Below are 26858 nucleotides of genomic sequence, written 5' to 3' on the forward strand. Positions count from 1 at the left end.
CTTCTATACTTATTCCAAATCTCTAGCATAATTTTTAAAAAGGGGGTTTCTACTCTTTTTATTTTACTTTTGTTTTTTCAAAACCAAAATAATATTTTCCATACCCTCCTTTCTATCATACGTTTCCAAGTTTAACTGTATGATATTATTTGGATATGATATAATATCTACCATGTGTCTCATTTGTTTAGCCATATAATATATTTTTATATTAGGAAGACCTAATCTTCTAATCTTTTGTAATTTATACCATAATTTTTTAATTTATCTTGTTCTTCTATCTCTCCTATTCTGACTAGTTTGCAGGAGATAATGGAGCTCCTGTTTCACTTTTCTAGAGGAGGCAAAGCTGTCTTTCATCTTCAATTTTGTGACATAACAAGCTGCAAAAGCTAAAAATTTGTCTTCTATATTAATGTTAACATCTAGTTGTTCTAAACAGTCATTCGTCTTCTCCTTCCAAACTGAAGAGGTGTGGACAATTTGGTTTTTGAGAATTCTTGACAAAATGTTTATGAAGTGAAGGGATCATCGTAAAGCACCATCCACATCATAAGTTGTAGTGTTCTAAGCAAGAAGGGTAGATGTCTCGGAGCAGAATGGAGGGCAAGGTATCTCCCTGCGCACAACACAAGCTGCTGATGGTTTTAGTACAGTAAATATTTTGCTTGCTTAGGAGAAAAGTTTATAAAATGATACAACTAATTTCTGTTGTATACTCCTTGCGACAGCTAAGCCCATTCCGAGGCAGTAGGCCACGGAACGTTCAGCTGTTCAGGACAACAAATTCTTTGCATTTTGACTTCTATGACAGATGGTTCTGGGACACATAAAAAGCAAGGATAAGGCACCAAGACCTAAACAGGCTAATGAACGTATGGGCTAATAAGGAGAGTTAAAGGAAAGGGCCAAAGAAGAATTGGGTAAGAAGGACACATTTTAAAAAGGGAGCTGTGTGGTCTGAGGGAAAATGCATTCTAATGGAAGTGGCCATTTCTTGAGAACCAGAAGCCTGAGAAAATAGCAAGTATAGGAAATATGGATGGACATGAAGGGAGAAGCAGACAGGAACTTTATAAAAGACCAGTGCTGTACACTAGGCATGGGAAGGACATCACAGGTGTGACTTGGAGTGCTCGACTCTGATCAGGGAACTAGGACAATACATAGTTGCTACATCTGCAGTCTATACTGTGATGGGTAACTTGTGCATCCAGGTGTTGCTAGGACTACAACCCCTGCCAGTCATAGTCAGCACAGGCAAGAGGACATGAAATTGCTCACCTGTGTTGTCTAGGGCATAGCAAGGCAACTGTGCCAGTTGTGTCTTCTCCTGCTACTGTAGTTTTGTGACTTGATCAACCTTAGGCTGCTGGTGAGGAGAAGCCCCTCAAAAATGTTGGCACAGAGACTGAATTGCTTTTTCTACGATAATTTGAAGACTGTTATGGTGAAATGCCAGCTGCTGTTCACAAAAAAAATCAGTAAGAAAGGCTGTGAGCTGCCCTATCCTGTCAACCAACTTTAGCTTGAACAGGAAAAACACCATTGTTGTGGCTGAAGCAGAATCATATGATGTCCACTGCCCTATTAAGGTATTCAAGTTCTGGATTAAACAAACATGTAAAAAAAGAGAGCACTGAAGTTCCCCACCCCAAGACTAGTGTTCTGAAGAGGCACAAATTTTCTACCCACGGAGACCTTATAAAGCCCGAATTTTACAGGAAGAGGAGACTGTCCTATTTAGACCCTCACTCCTTATCTAAGGAGAGTGAAGGAAGCAGGTTTACAGGAGCCAGGCTTCCCCTCCTCATATGTTTATTTAAACCAAAATCTGGATGCCTGACAGAGCTCAAATTTTACTCAACTGAAATCCATTCTGGAACGTCCCTTAAAACAATGCACAACGATCAATAGAAGCTCATTTGAAATAGTAACATCTGCAGTTGCACTGCATGCCAGGGGATTATTCTGATTTATATTCATTGAATTTGTATTAAGGATTCCAGCTTCTATATCAAGTTGTCCTTGGCAAGGTAAAAAGGCAGCATGAAATTAAAAAAGAAAGACTTGGGGCTCTTCCTCCTTTCTCTATTTTTTATTTAACTGATTTCTGTGCCACTGTCTTCCCAGTGAAGTATCAGAAAATGACTCACAAATGATTTTTTTTTAAAAAAAAACCACAGATACAGATAAAATTAGATTATATACCATAACATTAAGAATCAATTGAACATATAGGGTAGTATCCTGGTGCAAATGGTTCTAATGCTAGAGGATCTGAATAAGTCCATACTTTCCTAAAGATTCTGGGCAGGGAATGCTAACAGAAAAGCCTACAATTGAAAAACACTTCTAAAAACACCTGAAAAACAACCAAATGGATAGCTTCCTACAAAAGACTCTTTTCATAACTGTCCAATTCAGTTGCTAAAAGCCTGCCTAAAAATGTACTCGATGCCAGAAGAACATCAAAGAGGAGGCCATCCTTGACCCCTGAGAGAAATCACTCCATAGAGCAGTCACCAAAAAGACCCCGTATTTTGTGTCTGTGAGGATGGTTCAGCCTCCTCTAAAGATCTTAAGTGCTGATGGGGCTCATACAGGAAGATACAATCCTTCGGATATCCCAGAGCCAAACCATGGAAGGGTTTGTAAGTCATAACTGACATTTGGGAATGGGCCTTGAGACAGACTGGAAGCCAGTGGAGCTGTTGTAATAGGAGAGAATGTTCTCTGCAACTGGCTACAGCATTGTGGACCACCTATTGTCAATACTGTCATCATACTGTTTGTAATTAAAGGAGAAATTCTGAAGTCACCGTTAGCGAATTACTTTAATTCAGTATTTGCCCACCCCACATGGCTGAGAATTCCCACGATTCTGAAGGAGAGTTAAAATGTGGATGGCTGAAATGTAAATGGAGAAGATCAGAGGTTAACAGAAAACTACATTACAAGAAACAAAAAGAGGGGTGTGGGATATATGCTGTTTTTTTTTTAATTTGCTGTTTAACAACAACAAAAGAAAAGGCCACACTTCTATAAGGCAAGCAACATGTTTCTGTTTCTGAAGCTTGTATATTTCACTATGGAGGACTTCAGATCATTTTAATGTAATGTGAATTCTTCCTAATCCCTGCCTTGCCCCTCTGTTCTGACACCAGGCTGTTTTGTGGTTTTACTTATTGCTCAAAATCTTTCTTTTGAATGTAAGAACAGTTTCCAGGGTAGGATCAGTTAACACAATTTTAAGCTGACTGTATAGAACAGCTGGACCGCAGAATCCAGAGACACACAGCATGAAGGTGTGAGGTCAAACAGGAAGCCAGTTTAATGGAGAGAGGGGCCAACCTGCAATTTCATATCAGCCCATGGGGGTTTGTGGTTTAAACTCTTGAGAACCAACTATCAGCTTCCTGTAGCTCTTCAATTAACTTCTTCAGTATACAAGAACATGCACCATACATTCAACAAGGGAGCAGTTGAACAAATCTATGCAAGCCCCTTGTCTCAATAATTTATCAACATGATTTTTAATGGCTTAAAATAACCCCTCTGAGGGCTGTGGACCTGCTCCTCAAATGGTTGATATTTTTTATTTATTTGTCCTTGGGCTTATTTAAGCTAGCAACCACATTTTTAACTAGACTGTGACTGTTGTTTAGCACATTATGGGCTCTCTGGCCTGAGATCATAGGACTATCCTTTTTAATCTTTGTGAAAATAAAATAATTAGCAAAGAATAGGTTTGGGTTATAAAGGGAGTATTCATGTACTGTCGCTCCCACTGAGGAGGAGGAGGAAAAGAAGAAGAAATTCTTTGATTCTTTCAAAATTAAATCACAAATGAAAATGCTTCTGCAGTGTTCTTTTCAAGAATGTGCCTGTTCTCAGCAATTGCCTGTTCTCACCCCAAAGAGCAACTGTGATTTTTCAAATTTAAAGGATGATGGACGGGGTGGGGGTGGGGAACCCATAGGGCAATTATGAATAATTGCCATGTAATTACAGAACAAAAGAATTTAAAGATCATATGTCGGGGTAGGATTTTCTAAGCGCTTGTGGCTGAGGGTAGAGGGTCACCTAGAGCAGAGATATCTGATTCCCAGCAAAGAGGCCACACACCATGCCATACCTTTCTGGTTTGTTTATGGCAACTGTCTCTCGTTACAGTATGCCGCCTTGAATTGGGAGCAAATTCACTAACACGAGCTCACCAGCACAAAGGTAATTACACACTGCCTGCCTTCATAAAACCTCCAGCTTGCTCAAATAGAAAACACATGCTAGAAGAGACAGGCATGTATTAAAAATAGCACTTAACAGTCATTGTTTAATAAGCAGAAAATACGTACATTTCACTTTTCACTAATTTCTTGCTCCTGAGTGCCTAAACATTTGATAGATTAAAATGTATTAACTAGCCTGGTGGACGAGAGGTAATGATGGCAAGAGGATTGTGGAGTCAAGGCAGTTTTTTTTTAAAGTTAGAGATTGGGAAGGAATACCTTTAGCTTGGGAATTTAAGATAAGTGTAAGGTTATAGAATATAAAGGTGTATTAAACGCAACAAGGAAATGACAGATTATGGATTTGTGTCCATAAAGTGTCAGTCTCTCCATGAACTGAGTTTAAAACAAAAGTTTACTCAATACTGAAATTAAAGTTCAAATCACCTATATTCTTTGGTTTGGGCCAAGCAAGCAAGTTATGGACTTCAGTATTAATTGGTTTTTAGCCCTGCATTATGTACAGCCACTATCTAAGTGAAATTCTGTTGTGCAGTCAACATCCATCTGTGGTTACCCATTACAAATAACACTTGGCCAAGACATAGAGAGCTGCCCCATTCTATACAAAGACCGTTGAACACATTTAGTGATGAATCTGAAGGTGTGGGTACTCATTATGACAGTCTCCATAGGCCGGCTGTCCCAACCCCAGGAGATTCCAGTATGTCAGTTGCTGGATAGGTCTATATCAACAAACAAGAAGGTCATTTGTAAAGTGAATGGCTCTTAACCACTGATTCAAGACCAAACCACTCTCAAAAACTTTGCATGACAATAGGGACAGCTTGTAAACACATGCCATTCCCAAGGGAAAAAAATATCTTCCAGCTACCTGAGAATAATGATGATATCACAGTCTCTGCTACTCAGAAAATCTCAGGGTTTCAACCATCTGAGTCCTTGGACCCCAATACACTACTGAGAGTACAGAGTAATCTATAACACTTACTTCACTGTCGTTATCTGCCCTATCCATATAAAACTGCCATTTCAGCAGATGAAGCAAATTTGATTTAGATTCCAGATCTTGTGGACCCTGATTCTAAGAGACAGAGTAAGAAGTTGCGTATGGAATCTGCAAGGAGCCTCCTTTATTCTCTCCCATTGCATCCATGTATTTGTATGCTGTTGAGTAGGGCAAATCATTGAAGATTTGAAGCATACCGGTGGTGATCACTAGTATTACTACATAGTTCTGTCTTGCTATGAAATTTATGTATGTGTTTCTTTACTGTGTTAGTATATACTGCCTTTCTGCCAAAGGACTCAAGACAACCTGCAGTGTTAATGTATTGAAAGAGGCCACTGTCACTCCCCCACCCAAAAAGAAAAGAAGTGAAAAGAAAAAAAAGAAAGAAAATGAAGTGAAAATTTGGGGAAACACCATGACTTTTTGTCTTCCATTAAGATAAGAATGTCTAAGAGCTTTTCTGAGCCTGCCATTTGTTCCACTTTTCTGCCTCCCCCAATTCCAGTTTGTTCTGAAAGACTGTGGGATTTCCTGGGATTCCTGTCTACAAACTACATGCCCTCTTCTGTGCTGGAGCCATGGGAATGATAAAGAAGATACCTATCTTACCAGGAGGACATAAACTTCATTATGCTCAAGGATTTATTTTGCTCAGATTAAAAGCCAGAGGTTTCAATGAGTTGTGCTGAAGTTAGTGCCATTCATTTTGTTGACTTTTCCTCACAAACCACAGTGTGATGAGGCTACTTCCTGGCTGTGCTACAACTGTGTTGTCCTGTGCTATGCAGCACCCCCACTTCCTCACATCTCTCCCATTGTGTCCTGTCGGGGTGAGGGTGGGAACAGTGCCAAAATGCGAAACCAAAACCATTCTCTTTCAGGTCACTAGACACTAGGATCCTTTTAAAACAAAAGTGGGAGGAGGGGTTCCAGTGTTGAAGCGAAGCAGCACAAAGCAGTGCAAAATAAATCAAAGAATTTAGGAAGGACGAAAAGGTGTGGAAAGGAAAACTTATGGGGCAAAATATATATATACCTATTGAAGGAAGAGGAACATTGTCTGGATGTCGAAGGGAGGTTCCTGTCAAGATCAGGGGCACAAATGCCCCACTATGGAAAAGCCATTAAATAGATCTAGAGACGGTGGGATATGATGCTTCAGCAAACCCTAGAACTATTAATCTGAACAGGTATTATTGCTAGTCTGTTGATTTTAAAATTTAGCCCACTGTCAGGTCTGTTTTGGCAACGCAGCTCTGTTGCTATGTAAGAATCTTATTGTAAATTTTTATGCCGCTAATGAATGGTCATATATCAATAACCATAAGGATTTTATCCATTAGAATGTAACAACTGAGGATCTTTAGATTTTGTAGGATTATTCATACCATCACATGTAAAATGGATTGCTTACTTGTTATATTTGTATTGTCTCTTTTCTCCAGTGAGCTTTCTTACATATTACCTTGACAGGAATGATTCAGCAGTGTAATATCACCAAGTGCTTCAAGCTTGGACTTTTTATATACAGTGGGGTCTTGACTTGAGAACTTAATCCGTATCGGAAGGCGGTTCTCAAGTCAAAAAGTTCTCAGGTCAAATCTGCATTTCCCATAGGAATGCATTGAAAACCATTTGATCCGTATCTGCTCTTTTCCGTCCATAGAAACTAATGGGAAGCTGCTATTCCGCCTTCGACCACTAGAGGGGGATATTTTGTTTCTCTTTTTTCTTAGGTCAAGAAAGGTTCAGGGAAGGCAGGGAAAATACAGTCCAGGCAGTACCAGGCAGTCTGAAGACTGTCTCCCAATCCACTCTCTAAACGCTGTGAGGAGTGAGGAAGCAGACAGGCACCCTTTTCACTGGCCAACAGTTAACTGAAAGTTCAAATTTTGCACGTTCCCTGCCTCCCACGTCGTTTTTTTTTCAGTTCTTAACTCAAATCTAAGTATGTAAGTCAAGTCAATATTTTCCTATGAGAGCGGTTCTTAAGTCAAAATGTTCTTAACTCAAGTCGTTCTTAAGTCAAGACCCCACTGTATCAGCTGCACTAATGAAAGTCCAGCTTACTTGCACTAGAGGAAGGCCACTTGCATAAAGTAGAAGACTATGAATTTAGCTTCAAAAGCATCAAGTGTTCCAATTCACAGATCCAACAATTTAATTTAGGCTGCATTCCAGAGATTTTTCCCTGACATTCATGATATTTTCTCCAAATAAATGCTAAATCCCCCACATTTAGCAAGATGAAATTAAACCTGCTAATGCTCTCATGCAGGCAAGATTTAACAAAACATTCTTTAGCGAGAGCATTCCTTGTGAATGAAGGATACCATACAGGAACACTGGCTGATACACAGCAATAACATTCTTCCTGGTTTGTACATTTCTTTGGCTCACACCCAGCCCTGTCATTGGTACTCTAGTTTTTGTTTGTAAGATATCAGCAAGGCAACCCATCTGAGCCAGACAGGTGGAATTGGGTCCTTCTCAAACAATGGATGTCTTTGTTGTTGTGATGGGAACAGATAGCTATGGAGTAAACATTTGAAACAGACAACAAACAGGCAGGTTCTCAAGGGTAAGCTTTACAAGAGCAGGAAGGTTAGCATCAGAAGTGGTGTGAGTGGAAGTCAGAGGACGTGATTACAGTTCATGGGAACCAAGAATGCAGGATGGGATACATTCAATTCAGTTTCCTCTGTAGGCTTAAAATAGAGCCATTGTAAATTATGTCAGTCTGTCTGAAACCACAAAAATAATTGTTAAGAAAGTCTCGGAATTCACAATGTGCATTGTTGTGTGGCTTTGATGTGTGAAAGACGAGAGCTTGTAACACAATGCGGACTGAATAATGTTAAGCTGCCTGAGTCTTCTGAGGTGGAGGAAGTTAAATTTGGATACACAAGTGATGTTCTCCACAAAGGCTGTGACACTGCAGTGCTAGTCTTGGCTCACTAAATGTGCACCCCGGTGAGTCCCATGGAGCGTCTGCAGGGCGAAGAGGCTATAAGATTGCATCCTTAAGAGTTCCTCCTCCATACAGAGCCATGCTGATGTAGAAGGGCCAATAAGTGTACAAGCCTCCTGCACCTGTAAGCAATTACAAAGAAGCGGACATTTTAGGCTGTGTAGCTTCTTATGCAAACTACACCTACTGAAATTCCATTCTCTGAATAAATATTAAGGGTGCAGGAGAAACTCTGACCAAGGGAAGGATCATCAGAGGATTCCAAAGACTTGCTGAAGTACAAAACAAAAAGAAGTCCCAGAACAATCCAAAGCTTTTGGGTAGAATCCCCAAACCATTAAATGAGGACAGATCGTGCTGCTTGGCCGCATAACTCTGTCTAAACTGAAGGACTGACCGTGGTGGAGGAAAAAACTGGAGAAGGAGATGGAATAGAGTGATTGGAACCCTCAACAGCAGCATTGAGTGTTGCAGATCTTTTGTTGTGGGTCCCACTCATGTTGCTTTACACTGAATTTGAAGAAAATGCAGTGCTGGCATAGCCTTGCCAATAGTGCATAGTTCCCGATGTTCTGAATATATGTATTTAAAGTCATCAACCATAAACATTGTGCAACTGGAGCTCTTTGCATAACAAGTGTGTTTCTTGAACTGCCATATTTCATTGATGGGTTTGGTATATTTGTTATGGTTCTTTTGCAATAACAATGCTTACAAAGTGTTCTCAATGCAAGATGTCTTTTGCACAGATTTCTGTATATAAGAGTAATTCCGTATGCATTACAAACAAAATAAAATGAGCAAACCATGTGGTCAAGCTGTCCATGCATATTCCAGTATTCCTGGATCAATATTGTATTATGTTCTGCAGCGATCATTTATTATATAGTTCACTATAAAGCACTGTCTGTGATCCAAGAACCTTGTTACTTATGAAAAACTGACATGTGCACTTGGGTCTTGTGTCATTTCTGAATTGTGGTCACATCAACAGCCATGATGCTTGCCATTATAATGCTGGTTTTTTTTTTAAATTGCAACTTGTAGGTAGCAGATTCAAAAGAACATAAGAATTTCTAGTGTTTGCATATAAATTTTGTTGGATTGTGAACAATAATTGCAAGCATCCAAGGCTGTCAGAATACTGTGAGAAATGAACAATTTTCCTTGTGGTGTTAATTTTTAAGGGGGAAAATGTGGAGATTTTCTTGTCCTGCTTCTGATGGTATTTGCCAAGTTGAATTCATTGGTTAGTATCCTATTGCTGGTTTCATTTAGAAAGTAGACCCATTGAATCATTTCCTGAATGGTAAGTCAACAATTATGTTAATCCCATTGAGACAATGGGTCTGCTGTAATTGGAACTGGTAATAGGTTGCTGTTTATATTTTGAAGGTGTGGATATTTTTTTTACCACTTTAATCTGCATTCCAATTCATCCCATAACACTTCAAATTAACAGCATTGTCCTGTACATAGTGTCCAGAATCCTATTAATGTTTGCCTGAGTTTTGCATAACTTGCCACAGCTGATTATAGCTTGCTGACAAGGTATTGGACTGCACCTTGGTTGGTGCTCAATCACATGACCAAGAAATACCCCAGTATGTCATCACTAGTCAGTTGTGTTGAGTTACCATACCCCAAAACCAATAGGATTCTGGACATTTATGTTGTACTCATGGTGTTCAATTGTTCAATTATTCTTAGGTAAGTCAATAAGCTTGCCTTCTTGACTGTAACTGTCTTAAGTACATTCCATTGAACACAGTGAGTCTTCCTTCTGAGTGAACAGATTTACTAACAAGATCTAAGTGACTTTTCAGAAAATATTTCAGCTGCTCACATTGTACCAATGAATGGGATAAAAGGGGGCGGGGAGAGTGGGGAAAGAGAAGACTTACCATAAATCCTGAGATTTGTTGTTGTTGTTGTTTACACACAGGTGAGGTCTGCCATAAATCCTATACTCAGTTTTCAAACCTTTGCCGTCATAAGCGTATGCATGCTGATTGCAGAACTCAAATCAAGTGCAAAGACTGTGGACAAATGTTCAGCACTACGTCTTCCTTAAATAAACACAGGAGATTTTGTGAGGGCAAGAACCATTTTGCGGCAGGAGGATTTTTTGGCCAAGGCATATCACTTCCTGGAACCCCAGCTATGGATAAATCTTCCATGGTTAATATGAATCATGCAAATCCGGGCCTTGCTGATTATTTTGGTGCCAATAGGCATCCTGCTGGTCTTACCTTTCCAACAGCTCCTGGATTTTCTTTTAGCTTCCCTGGCTTGTTTCCTTCAGGCTTGTACCACAGGCCACCTTTGATACCTGCTAGTTCTCCTGTTAAAGGACTTCCAAGCACAGACCAAACAATCAAAAGTCAAAGTCCCCTCATGACACATCCTCAGACACTGCCAGCTACCCAGGATATTTTGAAGGCACTAAATAAGCACTCACCTAACGTAAATGAAAATAAGCCAGTGGAGCTTCAACCAGAGAGGTCCTCTGAAGAGAGGCCACATGAAAAGGTCAGTGACCAGTCAGAGAGTAGTGACCTTGATGATGTCAGTACCCCCAGTGGGAGTGACCTGGAGACCACCTCTGGCTCTGATCTGGAAAGTGACATTGAAAGTGATAAAGAGAAATGTAAAGAAAATGGTAAAATGTTCAAAGACAAAGTAAACTCTCTTCAGAATTTGGCTTCCGTAAATAATAAGAAAGAATACAGCAATCATTCCATCTTCTCACCATCTTTAGAGGAGCAAACTGCGGTGTCAGGAGCTGTGAATGATTCTATAAAGGCCATTGCCTCTATTGCTGAGAAATACTTTGGTTCGACAGGACTTGTGGGGCTACAAGACAAAAAAGTTGGAGCCTTACCTTACCCTTCCATGTTTCCCCTCCCATTTTTTCCAGCATTCTCTCAGTCAATGTACCCATTTCCTGATAGAGACTTGAGACCGTTACCTTTGAAAATGGAACCCCAATCACCAGGAGAAGCAAAGAAGATCTCAAAGGGAAACTCTGAGTCTCCCTTTGACCTTACCACTAAACGTAAAGAGGAGAAACCACTTACTCCTATAACTTCAAAACCAGCAGCTCCATCATTGACCAGCCAAGACCAGCCTCTTGATTTGAGCATGGGCAGCAGAAGTCGAGCTAGTGGTACAAAACAGAGTGAACCTCGAAAAAACCACATCTTTGGAGGAAAGAAAAGCGATCTCGATCATGAATCAAGGAAATCATCAGACATCTCTTTACAACATGCAAGGCCAACGCCTTTCTTTATGGATCCCATTTACAGGTAATACAATTTTAATCCATCATAACTTGTTAAAGTCTCGTTTGGATATACAGAGGAATCAGATTTCCTACGACATACGGTCCTTTAATGTAATGGTGGAAAGATGTGAAATGTGAATTAATGCAGCTTAGGGAATTGGGAATTGTAGCCATTTGTTCTTTTGATACAGATTAATTTATAATCTCTGAAGCAATTTTCCTTCAGAAAGGAAATGTCTGTATTTAAAAATTGGCAGTCAAATTCGGCTTTTGTTTGCAAACTAGGAACGTCGATCTCCACTGCAATCAAAGGTGTTTCACTCAAGAACTCAAAACACGTTGTACCATAGCAACACAACGTGGAACTCAAGGGTAAAATTCTGCCTTTATTTACCATAGATTAATCTTCTGATTTGTTTTTAGTTATTGGAAGGTACTCTGCTAAGCAGAGAGTTATAGATGGTATCAGAGGAGCCTGCATGATGCAACTAATATCTTAGCAATGAACATTATTCCATATGTTCAGAGATTGTCAGGGACACAGACACTGTAAACTATAGACACTATAGACTTCCAAAGGAAAACATGGCACTTCTTTTATAGAGTTTGCGCACCTTTGCAGATGGATTTCCCATTTAAAAATCATGTATTCATTTACTGCAGTAAATTCTAATTTGTAGGTCCTTAATTACTATCAGTATTTGGAATATTCCTTTTTCTTAAGTTTTTAGGATATAGCTACGCTAATTATTCTGCCCTGCATATATCCAGGGATCTGTCAGAAAGAGCTGGACCTATAAAACCAAATGAAGTTGATATTTCTGATTACTTATCTGTCTTGGGTTTCTCTCAAGTGTTAAAACATTTTTGCCTGCTGCACTGAAGATGCATTATTCCCCTATAATGCTCCTCATGATGTCTTGTCATACAGTGCAGTAAACATTCCAGATGGCAGGTAGACACACTTTCTTCCTTAAAGAACCCAGCTAAATCTCTTCTAAAAAGATGCAACCATAAGACATACAACTAATGAGTCTCTTCCATGTCAACTAGCACTTGGAATATTTATGTAGATGTAGGGATGTGATAAGCAATTGAAACATTTCCTCAGTAATTTTCCTGAGTCTCACCAGGAAACTTACCAAGATTCCCTGCTGAGACTTCTCCCTGCACCAGCATGGTTTCTGAGCTTCTCCTGAGAACAGGACCTTAGCCGCATCTCCTTTTTAAAATTTTATCTTTTTTCTTTCTTTTCCATTTTTGCCTGTTGCTGCAAAGAGAAAAAAAAATGTGGGGAGAGTGTCTCAGATTCTCACCAGGTGCAAGAGGCTGCAAGTATTCATAAGACCCAATATTTGTTTGTGTGTTGTTGTACAGGAACAGAAGAACAAGTGAGAGATAGAGATAAGTAAAATTAAAACTAAATTGAAATAGAACTGGCCACGGGATAGTAAGAGAAACAACTGAACCAGTGACATCCAAGTAATAGCTAGTGTACCATGAGGAGAACTGGAATGGTCTCCACAGCATTATAGTTACAGCCGAGCCTCTCTAAGAATGGAAATTCTAGTCCGTCAAGTATGATTAGAAAGAGTCAAATGTAGCAGAAGTATTCACCTTCAGTGGAGGCCACCTATTTGTATCTCTGCTTGAGTCACTGCTCTGTCCTTGCATTTCCCCCCACTTAGAATGCACATCCAGGTCAGTGACACATGCAGAAAGATAGGGAGTTTCTCCCTGAAGGGTGAGTAATCCCTTCTGGTACAGACTGTGGAACCACTTTCTTTGTGTGTAACAATGAAAGGAAAAGTCAACTTTATTGTTTGATTTATAGTATACCTCAGTTATCTGGAATTCAAGGGATCACAGGGCTAAATTTATGAACAAGTACAGAATAATAGGAATTTGCTGGTTTCATGTTTGTGAATCAAAGTTGGACATCCACTTAAGTGGATTGAAACCTAACCTAAATTCAAATTAGCAAGTCTATGATAATTTTATTTTACCACCCTTCTTTAAATATCATGGCAACACAAACGTTGGCTGGTTTTCTGTTTCAATGATTTGGACCAATTGAATTACTTAAAAAAACCTTTTAAACTGGAAATGGAAAACCTCTTATTGTGTAAACAAATAGAAAAATATTTCCATGATCTAAACCATGAGGATCCTCTTGGTGAATTACCTGAAATTCATAGTCATCTTCAGAAATTTCCCCCAAAATATATAAATCAAGAAACAGATTACTTTCCATTGGAAATGTTGAATTGTGATACAGACATATTTTCAGTTTACTCTGTATTCTTCAAAAGTGGAAATAATAATACTGATTTTTTAAAAAACCATTAAAGCAATAATAATAATGATAATGATAGTACAAGATTTTTCATCCTTAATTGTCTGTGTTCAGTACAGCTACTCCTCCATTTCTGTTAAAATGATATTTGAAATGGGAATTTTTCAATTGAAAATGATATAATCATAGTTTAAGGGATGTTCAGCAACTGTGTTATCACTGATTACTGTGACCTACATTGAGAGAGAGAAATGCACTTCCTTACCTTTGATCCTTATGACTGAAAACTTTGCTGCTGTCTCTTTCATATTCAAATCACCAAACAGTTTGTTTTATATGTAATTGAATCCTCACAAAAAAAATTCTCATTTTAACCTTTCCAGAGTAGAGAAAAGAAAGTTAACTGACCCACTTGAAGCTTTAAAAGAAAAGTACTTGAGACCATCCCCGGGATTCTTATTCCACCCACAAGTAAGTATTTTTGTAATCAAGATGTTGAGCTTGTAAACAAACATTTTGATCCGTTGACACAGGTGTACAGGAACAACTGGAGTCTTATTCATCATTGAATTTCCTTGTCGTACAGATGTTTTTTTAATAGGGACAAAATACATGTACTGTACACAGGCACAAACATATGTACACCTGGCCACACAGCATTGTTTTAATCTTCATTATGTTCTTCAGGCAAGATATCAGGCCATGATCCAGAGAATGGAGTAACCATCTTCACATATTTATTTATTTATTTATTTATTTATTTATTTATTTATTTATTTATTTATTTATTTATTTATTTATTTATTTATTTATTTATTTATACCCCGCCTATCTAGTCATTTCGACCACTCTAGGCGGCTTTTGGAGTTGTGTATCTCAAGTACTGTATCTCCTCATAGTTATCTCCTAATAGAAAGCATGGCACTGTAGAAATGTAGGGATATATTAGCAATGGTTTACTACATGGCATTAAGGTTTCTGAGAGGAATAATCCGAAGACACACGCACAACAAATGGGAAATCTTCGGGCGTGCCTACAGCATTTCTGGCATCAGAGTTTAAAGCTTTAACACAGAGGTAATAAACACACTGCCCCCAACATCCTCCCATGCCCAATTTTGGGAATGAGCTCGAAATTTGCGCCTATGCTCGGTAGAGGGCATGAGGGAATCCTGCCACATTTTGAGTGGCTTCCAACACACCTCCCTGCTTCACAATTTAAAATATAACAATAATAGGCCACTAGAAGGTCTTTTCCAACAAAATGCACACACACACACATAGGTTGTAATTAGGGTGGTAGAAATGACGCTCCAAGTTCTAGGAACAGAGCATATGGCCCTTTTGGAGGTTGCCCGCCCTGCTTTAAGATTAGCTCAGTGGTACTTCAGAAAACTTTGTACCTGTGCCTATGCAATTTTTAAATATATCAGGTTCCAGCAATTGATCCATCAAGTTTCCACCTGTTAGCCTTTCAACCTGTGTTGGTAATGAATGACTTCATGTTTCTGGTTATGTCATTGCATCTGCAAAATGGGTAATTCAACTGTGGCAAAGAAGCTTATCAGTAGTTTGAGCCTGAGATCACGAGCTGGTCTTTGATTTCAGTGTGGTACCTTTTAGCTGCATAAAAGCTCCTGTCCTTTTCTCCATGATGCTGATAACAATCTTTTACTGCCAGCCATTTTTGTTAGATTGGATAAAGATGGCTTTCTATAGGTTATTTTAGTTTAGTAGCCTAATCAAAGGCCTGGGATCTGGGAAGTCTAATTTCCTGTATCATATTTTATTTAACATATTATGAGCAAATGTGGACTTGATTATTATCCTCCTTGTTACCATTATAATACTATCATGATGCATAGCTGTCTAGAAAATCACTTAATGTTGCAATTTATTTCTGTGTTATCCATCTCTTACTAAGTAAAGCAATGATTGGAAGACAGGGCTATGAGAAGTTAGAAGGCACAACAGGCTCATAATACAACCAGTGTATTAGTGGCAACCTACAACAAAAATTAGTGGTGGGTGATCATCAAAATAAGATTCATTTCATGGGAATCCACCTCAGCAGGATAATGGATTAAGTCCAAGCTTATTCATACTTAAGATAAACATGTTGAAATCAATGGACTTAAATTAGAAATGATTAACATGTCCCATGGATTTCAGTGGGGCCCCTCTAAGCATGAGTAGGGTGAGATCCAATTCAGTGTATCTAAAATATGTATCCACTGAAAACCTGGCCATGGATATTTCAGAACAAATGGGAGCATATTGGAGGGAGTATTGATTTGCATGTATAAGACCAAAGATTCGGTCCTAACATCATAGCGTTTTTTATGTGTTTTATTAAGCCAGTGCGGTGCAGCAACTCTAATGCTACAGCGAGACACAGTTAATTTTGCAGTGGGAAAGTACCCTTCATATCGGCTACCCACACCAGTTTTGGAAGTTTTTCTACATCTGAGAACTCTTCAGATGTAGAAAGTGATTGACCCAGACCATGTGATGGTACAATGGTACAATGTGGTATGGAATCAGCTGGTGTAGGGAAAATGCTTCCAGCACCCTTTCTTTCATCAGTGCAATGTCTGTTAGCTCTTTGATTGATATGTTGCAAAACAAGGTGAAGCTCCTGCAAAAATATATAATTCAAAATGTGACCATTGCCCTAAACTACCTAACAGGGTTGTGATGAGGCTAAAATGGTGTGTTACTTTGAACATCAGGTAGTGAATAGTAATGGAAAGAGAAGTACAATGCAAATATTAAGAATAAATGGTTGTTGTGGGTTTTTCAGGCTCTTTGGCCGTGTTCTGAAGGTTGTTCTTCCTGACGTTTCGCCAGTCTCTGTGGCCGGCATCTTCAGACGACAGCACTCTGTGCTCTGGTGTAGTTGGCTAGGGAGTGCTGTCCTCTGAAGATGCCGGCCACAGAGACTGGCGAAACGTCAGGAAGGACAAACTTCAGAACACGACCAAAGAGCCCGAAAAACCCACAACAACCATTAGATCCCAGCTGTGAAAGTCTTTGCGAATACATTAAGAATAAACTCCAAAAACAGAAGGGGAGCCTTCCTACCCTTGATTTCTGTATAGTTCTATGTACCATACTTAAAATAAATGACCTGTAAGGACATTTAAGTTTCTTCTCATTATCACACCTGATGAAGGAGGCAAGGACACTCTGATTCTTGCCAGTGGGCCATTTCCCCTCCAAGCACCCATGGAGTGTTTCCCCATTTCTCTCTCATTAGTAGACGTATAGGGAGCTGTGTGAAAGCCAGAAGGTGGAGGAGAACAAGAAACAATGAGGAAGGAGACATATCTAGAAAGAGAGGGAGGACTCACTGAGGTAAGAAAGGGGAAGAAGATAAAAGAAAGAGACAAGAAGAAAGAGGGAGAGAGGAGGAATGGAGGTGAGTGGACTGATGAAAGACAGTAGAGGTGAAGAACATTTGGAGGGACACTGAGGAAGAATCACATAGGGAAGCTTGCCCAGCACAAGTGGAAACATTGAAAGTGTCCAAATCCCATAATAGCTGGGAGAAACAGATGGACCAGTTAAACTGTGAATGCTTAAAGCAGAGGCTGAGTGACTGCACTGAGCAAAGGGACCCTAGAAAGCTGTCCTTCTCGGGTGAACGGGAGAGAAGAGAGAGGAAAAAGAAAGAGAGCAAAAGAGGAAAGAAGTGATTTTCAGCCTCAGCATCCTAGCCCAGATCCTGGGGGAGAGTTTGATAAATCCTGCAGCTATGCAAGAAGAGGGAAGATGGGGAAAGCTTCTTCAAAGGACAAGGAAGCCTTGCTATAAAAGCCATCCCTGCGGTTGCATTCCCTTGCCTAGCTGATCTTGGGGAGAAGCGTTTCAAGTCTTAAAGGAGCAGGGGATATGTCCCCAGAAATAATAAGGAAGGTCGTAGAGGCTGAGTGGCCGTTAGAGTAGGACATTCCTGTATTTGTTGCAGACATTCCTGCTGTACCAACTAGTTCTCGTTTGATAAACCCATTTGTTTCAAAGCACCTACAGTCATGGATCAAAATGGGGACAAGCATGGCTTGGGAAGACTCAGAACAGCATCCTGTCCTTCCTTTTAGCTTTTTATATTCAAACAGTCAATGGCAACATAGAGCTCAAAGGCAAGAATATCCTCACACCGAGGGGACTATTTGTGTGAAACAGCTACTTGGTTCTCATTTTAAAAATACCGCTTTTGGCAAATAGTATGTGCACAAACCTGTTGCCTGTTCTCATATTATTAATAATAGTTTGATAGCCTCAACTGCTACAGTGAGTTGAGGGCCAGTGAGCCCTAATAATCAGAGTGTCAAGCCAAGATTTTGGATACAACTCAACAGGTCCAAATCTCTGCTCATCCATGTGGCTCTGTAGCTAGATGCTTCTTCTGAGCCTAATATATCTCAGTGGGTTGTGATGGGGATAAAAGTGGGAAAGAGCCATGTGTGCTGGAGAAAAGGAAGGATTTAAATGCACTTCTGCATAATAGTACTTGTACTTGTGCAGCCTTGCATTTGGGGAGACTTGGGCCGATGCCAGTCCAAGGCAGTGCTGTTTGTCGGAAGGGATAGAAGTATGGGCAATTGAATTGCATTTCATTATTTTGCAATAGCCAACTTGAGTATTCTTCTGCATTGAAGAACAGGGTAGAAAATAAATAAATAGAAGAAATATCAATTTATTATGAACCAGAACTTATATTGCCCAACCTCTTGTGCCATACTTGGAATTGCTTAGAAGACAATATGGTTGCCCCCTCCTGGCAGGCCTTTCAAAAGGAGATAGTACATTTAATGGCTGAATTTTGTACAGGTCTGCCTCAGTGGTCTTATAGGAGCCAATGAAGTATAATATTTTTAAAAACCAACTAAAAACATGGATGTTTAGGCAGGCCTTCCCTCCAGTTAATCTCTGACTCTCCCCCTTTCTCTTATTTTTTATGGTTTATTTTTCATTTTTTCCATCTTGAAGAACTGCTATTTAGTGTAATAATTCCTTTTTATATTTATTGTTGTGTTATGTGTTGTAAGCCGCCTAGAGTGGTCGCAATGACCAGATAGGCGGGATATAAATAGAATGAACAAACAAACAAACAAACAAACAAATAATATGGGCTTTGAAGCAGATAATTTCAATAGAATGCATATCTGTTAAGAATGCATATAGACCTGCACATAGTGCATCCAAATCACACATTGTCTTAGCTATATGCTATCATGAGCATATGAAGACAAACATTTTTACAGTATGCAAAGCAATTAGCTGAGTAATTCTAATAATCTGTTATTGAAGAGGGGCAAGGTTCCCTCTAAGGTGCATGCCTTAGAGCAGTGGTCCCCAACCTTGGGCCTCCAGATGTTCCTGGACTACAGCTCCCAGAAGCCTTCACCACTACCTCTACTGGCCTGGATTTCTGGGAGTTGAAGTCCAAGAACCTCTGGAGGCCCAAGGTTGGGGACCATTGCCTTAGAGGACATGTGAATCTGTCCCCCTCTGCATAGCCTTCTTCCTCCTCCGTGCCCCAATGACAATTGTTTTCAGCCCCTTCAGTTCCAATCATGACAGAACCCCCTGCCGGAGAACTCAAATGTGTTCAGTGAAGTTGTGCATGCAAGGGGCAGAACCTTGCCCAGTGGGGCTGAGAATTAGAGGGAACGTTGGAGAGGTGGTATGTCAGGTAGCAGGTGGAGAAATGCCTTTAATCTACCGCTGCCTTTCCTTGCTATGCTTCCTAAGATAAATATTCCTTTATGGCCTGATTATAAACCATTACTTTGGCCTGTTTTAGCATATGATCAATTGTTCACATGGAACAGCTCACTACACTGGGCAAGCCACTCTGTACCAATGGCCTCTTAGAGTATGGTACATGTGGCCACTGTAAAATGGTGCCAGGGTTCCTGTCGTGCATTCCTGGGTTAATCTTCCTTGAAGAATTGTCACCTGTCTACAGATAAACGCTGGCTTTACGGCTTGGAAATGGGGATGAGCACTGCCTCCTAGAGTAGGACACAACTGGACAATTTGTCAAGGGGAACCTTTACCTTTACTCTGGTCTTACATATACCCTGAATCTGCTTTGATCTTCCCCAGCTTACATTGTTTCATATTATAAGAACCTTTGGGTCCTCTTGGGGAGAAAGCTGGGGCACATGGATGAATGAATGAATGAATGAATGAATGAATGAATGAGAATGAATGAATGAATGAATGAATGAATGAATGAATGAATGAATGAATGAATGAATGAATGAATGAATGAAGCAGCCCCACATTATTTATTATCTCCTAACTTATGAGTTGTGGCAACAAGGACAAAAAAAGCAAGAGGTTTGTTGAAACCCCGGTAGACTTTCATGTAGGGCCTGTTGACTGTTTTGTCTTGGTTGGTTACAAATATTGCAGAGCTGTTCTGATCAATCTAGACCCAGCTTCTCTAGACCTGTTGATACTCATGTTATACTGTTTCATGTCTTAACCTTAGACACTTGCTCCATGATGATCATGTGGACTGTGCTCATTTGCAGAAAGGTAGAAGATACTACATCTTAAAAACAGCATCATGTTAACACATTATAATCATTTATGTGAAATTTAAACATGATACTGTTTTTTCATAGGGGCAGAACTAAATTTTGGAATATGTTATAATGAAGGAATGTAAGATCGAAATCTTTCAAATAATAAATGGCTGCTTATCTTTGTGTACATAGAATAGCAGTGTTGTTCAATGTATGAAGTTGTTGCACACCAAAATCAGAGCATATTATGAGAACTGTTGCTGTGCTTAAAAAGGCAGAATTTGGTCCAGTGTTTATATATAATTTTATTTTAACATTATGGTTTATTATAGGCACAAGTACAGATTACAAAAAAAGTAGTCAATAAACCTTCAATTCACTCTTAAAACTAGTATTTATTTGTAAATTATGGCTTTGGAACACAAGCATTATAGGTGAAAATAAAATAAAAGTAAAAAGTTTTTTAAAAAAGACGAAACGTGGTGGCACTTTAAAGACTAACTTTTATATTTTTTAATGTGAGCTTTCATGGACAAGTCCACTTCATCAGACACAAGAGAAGGAGATATAAAATGGCAAGTATTTATACATATAGATATCAAAATACAGAGCTGGTGGTTGGTTGGTAAGAAAGTCAGTGGGTGCTAAATATTGTGATGATAGTATCTTTGATATGCAGGTCTGTAATAGAAGCTTGCACTATAAAGAATGTGAGCACCTCTATCCTATTTATTTATTTATTTATTTATTTATTTATTCATTCATTCATTCATTCATTCATTCATTCATTCATTCATTCATTCATTCATTCATTTAACTTATATGCCACCCACTCTACCCAAAGGTCTCTGGGCGGCTTACAACAATTTGTTTGTTTGTTTGTTTGTTTGTTTGTTTGTTTGTTTGTTTGTTTGTTTGTTTATTTATTTATTTATTTATTTATTTATTTATTTATTTATTTATTTATAGCCCGCCCGTCGAGACACAAGTCTACTCTGGGTGGCTAACAATAAAAATAGAATAAAAACAGTATAATAAAATAAAAAAGCAACAATAGTAATATGGTTAAAATGGGGAAAAAATAAAAATAATCAAGTGATCACAGGAGGGAAAGCCTGCCTAAAGAGCGAGGTCTTAAGTTGCCTCTTGAAAACACCCAGCGAGGGAGCCAGACAGATCTCGGGGGGGGGCGGGAGACTGTTCCAAAGGCGAGGGGCTGCTGCCAAGAAGGCCCAGTTTCTTGTTCTTTCTCTCCTAGCTTCCTCGATGTAAGGCCCATCAGCCACCCATTTTGGCTAGAACAAGTGATTCAGGTAGATCTAGGTGGGAGGAGGCATTCCATTAGATATCAAGGTCCTAAACCGTTTAGGGCTTTATATATAATCATTAACACTTTGAAATCAATGCGGAAATGAACGGGCAGTCAATGCAAGGCAGCCAGAGTGGGGGAGATATGCCGAAATTTTCTCGTCCCACTGAGAAGTCCTAAGTTAACAATGGTAAAATAACAATGGTAGAGTAACATGAATGTTAATTAGATGGGCTATTTACAGTCCTTGATGAATTCCATTCCCCCCCACAAGCTTTTCTTTGTAATCAGTTGCAGTACTGTGTGAATTGCCTCAGACAATGGGTGACCCCAAGAGCAGAGCAAAGAATTTTAAGGTGCCACCAAGTTTTTGCCTTTTTTTTTTTAAATGTTTTCACCTATAATGCTTGCGCAGACAAACATGGCTACCCCTGCTACAGCTACAATTTCAGAACGCAAAGCTTTCACCAGTCCCAAGCGCATTTGGGATACAATGAGCAATAAAAACATTATGTTGGTTCTCTCTTAAATACAGTCAAGAAACAGTGAGTCAGCCTTCTTACCACCAACCTCCCTTCCCTTACATCAAACTCCCCCCCCCTTGCCCAATGTTCATACTGATCTTAACCATGGATAATGCTAACTAGTGGTGGCCCAATCTCACGCCAAGTACAAATAAGTTACTTCCAGAAGAGATACCGTCATGGTCTCTTGTAGCAAAAACAAGAAAGAATTTTTAACACAGTTAAAAGACAAATTTATTGTGGCATGAAATATGCATTAATTGTAATAAGGGATCCAAATGCAGGAATAATGTGTTGTTTTTGTTTCAATTTTGCTCCCAGTTCCAATTGCCTGATCAAAGAACTTGGGTAAGTTTTTTATTTATATTTTCAATTTAAACACTATAAAGGAAACTGGCTAAGGAAGACATAACATGAATAACAATCTGCTTCATTGCAACACAATTCCCCCCCCTTTAGCTCTCCCAAATCATAGCTGTATCTCATTTTACTTTTCATCAAATGCTGTACTTTGTACTCCAGTACAGGTTCTCATGAATGGGAATCTGCCACAAAGGACTTGGATGTGCATTAGGAGGCACAGAATTATGACACTGGTAGTTTTTATATGTCTTCACATCATTTATGACTGATGGTGTCCCTAGGAATTAATGACCTCCCCAAAGTTCTGCCATTAACAATCCTGCATAGATCTTACAAACTAAGCTTCCATTATTGAGTCCATCTATCTCATGTCCTGGCTTCCTTTTCTCCTATTGCCCACCCACCCTTTGCTAATCATAGACTTTTCAAACAAGTCTTATCTTCTTGTGTTATATCACAACTAAAATTGCTTTAGTTTAATCATTTTAGCTGATAGTGAGAGTTCAGGCTTGATTTGGTCTGGAATCCATGTTGACCTCCCTTTTACTAGTTTGAGTGTCATATGCCATCTAATGAATTTTTTTCTAGTAAATAAAAGCCACCATAGTGTGGGAAGAACTAAGGCAAGTCTTGCCCCAAGGAAAAAGGGTGATGGGAATATGTTGACATGTATATAGAGTCCCTTCTAGTGTGCTCCTAATGGGTGGTTGGAGATTTGGGCCAACAGGAATTATGGCAGTCAGAGCATAGCTTCCAGTTAGTGGGTGGAGGCCTCATGAAGCCCTCAGACTTATTTGAACATTAAATGGAGGTCTGCCTAGATCAATCCTGCTGGAGATCCAGCCATAGTGTACAGTAAATCGTATATAGCTTATTCTATATTCAAATATTTAACTTGCTTCTATTCGATCACAAGGTAACCATTCAAAGTTTTACTTTTAAAAAAATAGCGCCTCAATCATTCTTAACCATTTAAATATATTTAAAGATGGAGCAAATGCTACTGCTTTCCTAAGGCTTTGAAAATTAGTTTTCAAAGGTAATTAATTACAGTTGTACTTCCAAGGCTCAAAAAATGTATCTTGCCATTTTTGTAGCTACAAATTTTGGAAATGCAACACTTTATTTTTCATTTCCTCAAAAATAACTAAGATAGTTACTGTTACTTATTGTGTTTCAAGCAATTTGAACAGAACAAACCATTGGGTTGTGGTGTAAAACACACACTCCTCTCTTCTGCCTTAGGATCCTTAACAGAGCTTGAGGCAGCCAGAACACAGGCAGCATTTGAACAGTGTGTTATTTCTTGTGGGCTGTTCTTCATCGTTCATAACTATAAAGCGAACTTTAAAATTACAGCTTCCCCACTGTGAAGTTATCCCTCGTTAAGAGAATATGATCATGTGACGTGGTTACACTGTAGTTATTAGAAAAGGGACATTAAAGCCAAAATTAAACTCCAAGGTCTGGAGTGTTCCACTGCAGTATCTGGCATTTGCGAACAAGCATTTTGACATGATTACACAAGTGCAATGCATGTGGAAATGTTGCTTGATTTTTCTGTTCCTGGGTACTTTTATTTTTGAAGCTTTGTCCATGGGTTAAAGTCTCTATACCATAAAACTGTAGTCAATATCCAGGAAAAAAGGGTGTGTGTATGTGTGTGCGGTTCATGGGTTTTTTTCCAACATGGAGATCAAGAGCAATGTGAGAAAAAGTAGTATGTGGGAAAGCATTTACACTCCCCTTGGCTCTCTGCATATGGAAAACATCATACAGCCAGTCCTTTGTGATGAAACATTCTAATCTGGATGTGCTCATGGATTCACAAGTCATCACCTGCATCCTAGCTCTTACAACAACACTGTGCCCCCATTCAGATAAGTCGGAAATTTGGAACAGATTTCATATCTATAGACAGAAGTCCTATTCAGGTGGTGTATATAAACATGTGAAGAGGGAAGTGGGCTAGCCTTGCCCCTTCTGTTGTCACTATGCTCACGTGAAAGGCAATGAAGCCGAAGTGGACAGCTAGAAATGTGGAAAATCAGGGTTCATAAATGCACGGAGAACCTTGATGTATACAGGAAGCTTTCCACTTAAGACTTGGCACTTTGAATTCAAAATAGTAGTGGAAGGTGGCAGGCATCGCACACTGCCCTCCTCCTAAGCTTCATTAATTAATACAGGATACCTGAGTACAGCTAGAATGAGGACACTTTATAGTGAAAGAATAACACCTCTCCTACCTACATATGTGATTAAAAATCAGAATTACATTTCCTCAGACATAATAACACTGTTCACTAACTTTAGTTAGTTAGTTATGTGCTGTGAAGCTGAAATTGACTGATAATGTCCTTAATAGAGTTTTCAAGGTAAGTGAGATATTTAAGGAGTGGTTTTACCAGTTCTACCCTCCCAGTGAGTTTCCATGGCCAAGTGGTGATTCGAACCCTGGTCTCCAGAGTCCTAGTCTGTTGCCGTGTCTGCTATAACATGCTGGGTCAATAACTTTGCTCATCTTTAAATAAGTGGTGCCATGCCACTGAGAGTATGAACAAGGAGAATACTGAAGGCATTGAAGGTCATACAAATGGGTCAGCTGGATTCACAGATATATTCATGGGCCACAGGTCTAAATTTTGCTTTTTGTGTTTTTGTTGGCATAGTTATCATTACAGCTGGTGAGAACCTGAGGGCAGTCACTAGGGCCAGCTTTTTGTGGAAAAGTCATTGAAACAAAAATAAGACAGGCAGTAGTGATACAGGACGACATGTTTTACAACTCCACGCACAATCCATTGAGACCAAAATTAGATTCTTCTCTAGCTACTTCCTCCTGCAAATGATATAGCCTGTTTTACGTTGTTATTCTGGTAGTGACAGTTGACTTTTTTTCCTTCTTTCACTTCAAGTTCTTGGTTCATGGAAAATAGGTTGTGTGGATTAAGTGATAGCCTACAAAATTGGCGGATTTTGATCCTGGTAAATAAGCCACATGACCTTCTCACCTATCCGCCTGGGCTGAGAAACTAAGCAGAAACTGCAGGCCTCGAAATTGGTGTATATAGTGACAAGCAGGAAAGGCAGATGTTGGGGTAGAATCTAGTGAGTAAAAAAAACAATGTACAAAGTGTCTAATGTTTGCTAGGCATGATACCAAAAGAATGAAACACAATACTATTACCAGAAAAAAAGAGAAAGAAATCAAAGAAGAATAAAAATGAGAAAATTCAGGTATCAATTCTTTGCAAGCCTTAAAATATGTTATGACTACTGACCACTGAGGGAGGCAGGTCATGGTGGAGAGAAGCCAAAACCCTCGATAATGGGCAAGTAATAGCTTGTAGCTTGATGTCTCACTTCTCAATGCAGCCAAAGAGATTTAGTCTGCATCTCTGTGACTCACACTGGCTAAAGGAAACAGTACAAGATAGTCATTGGACAGGGGTTGTAGCTCATGCATTGCAAGCAGATGATCCCTGGTTTAATCCCTAGCTTATAGGCCTTTAAAAAAAACCCCACAACAACAACAAAATCACCCTGCCTGAAAATGTGGAAAGCTGTTGCTGGTCTGTATAGATAGGTTTCTATTACGTGGGTTCTGATCTACTGGAAAGTAGCTTCCTGTGCTCTTAGGTATCCTCTTGAACATCAGAAGATGATGTTAATTGTGGAAGGCCTATAAACATCCATAAGAGCTGTCAAGACAAAGCTTGCTCCTTTTAAGAGTAGCAAGAAGACTCAGGCTTCAACTACATGTGAAGTCATCAGATCCAAGTTTTAAAAACTAATAAAGTAACGAGAATATGCCAGAAAATATCGAAAACCTATATTCAATTTAGAGCCCATTCCCCAAGAAAGGTGATGCCAAGGAGTGCAGTAACTATAGGACCATTGATCTAATTTCCCTTGCAAGCAAAATGATGCTCAAGGTGTTGCAAGAAAGGGTTTTACCTTATATGGAGCAAGAAACACCTGCTGTTCCAGGTGGATTTAAAAAAGGAAAAGTCGCTTGAGATTGATCATATTACAAAAAAACCTTGTGGATATGGGCTGAGCTCTCCCGTGCATTCTTTTTATCCTACCTTCCTCGTCTTTTATAAGTTTGGGGCATGCATCTTCTTTAGAACACAAAGAGCTGCCACAGTAATATGTAGTCTTGGAAATTTTCTCTGCCATACATTTGTCTAGCCAACACCTGATCTTTCCCTGTCTTCCTGGCTTGGCAGAAGGTGGGTTTGACACCTATAGAAATGAAGCAAATATTTTTAAAATCCAGCTTCAGTTCTGCATGTG

General features: G+C 39.3%; 1 protein-coding gene across 14 annotated transcripts in view; it reads left to right on the forward strand.

Moving 5' to 3' along the window:
• Positions 1 to 26858, forward strand: part of MECOM (MDS1 and EVI1 complex locus) — a 635199-nt gene that overhangs the window by 581139 nt on the left and 27202 nt on the right. For 4 of the 14 annotated variants that reach the window (XM_072996170.2, XM_072996171.2, XM_072996177.2 and 1 more), the window contains 4 exons: positions 10182 to 11544; positions 11808 to 11894; positions 14202 to 14289; positions 22515 to 22541. In XM_072996170.2, the coding sequence (XP_072852271.2) occupies positions 10182 to 11544; positions 11808 to 11894; positions 14202 to 14289; positions 22515 to 22541 (1565 nt within the window). The remainder of the gene's footprint in view (positions 1 to 10181; positions 11545 to 11807; positions 11895 to 14201; positions 14290 to 22514; positions 22542 to 26858) is intronic. The other 10 variants (XM_078389675.1, XM_078389676.1, XM_078389677.1 and 7 more) reach the window with 5 other exon arrangements.

The sequence above is a fragment of the Pogona vitticeps genome, chromosome 3, assembly GCF_051106095.1.
Source record: "Pogona vitticeps strain Pit_001003342236 chromosome 3, PviZW2.1, whole genome shotgun sequence".
Classification (NCBI taxonomy): Eukaryota; Metazoa; Chordata; class Lepidosauria; order Squamata; family Agamidae; genus Pogona; species Pogona vitticeps.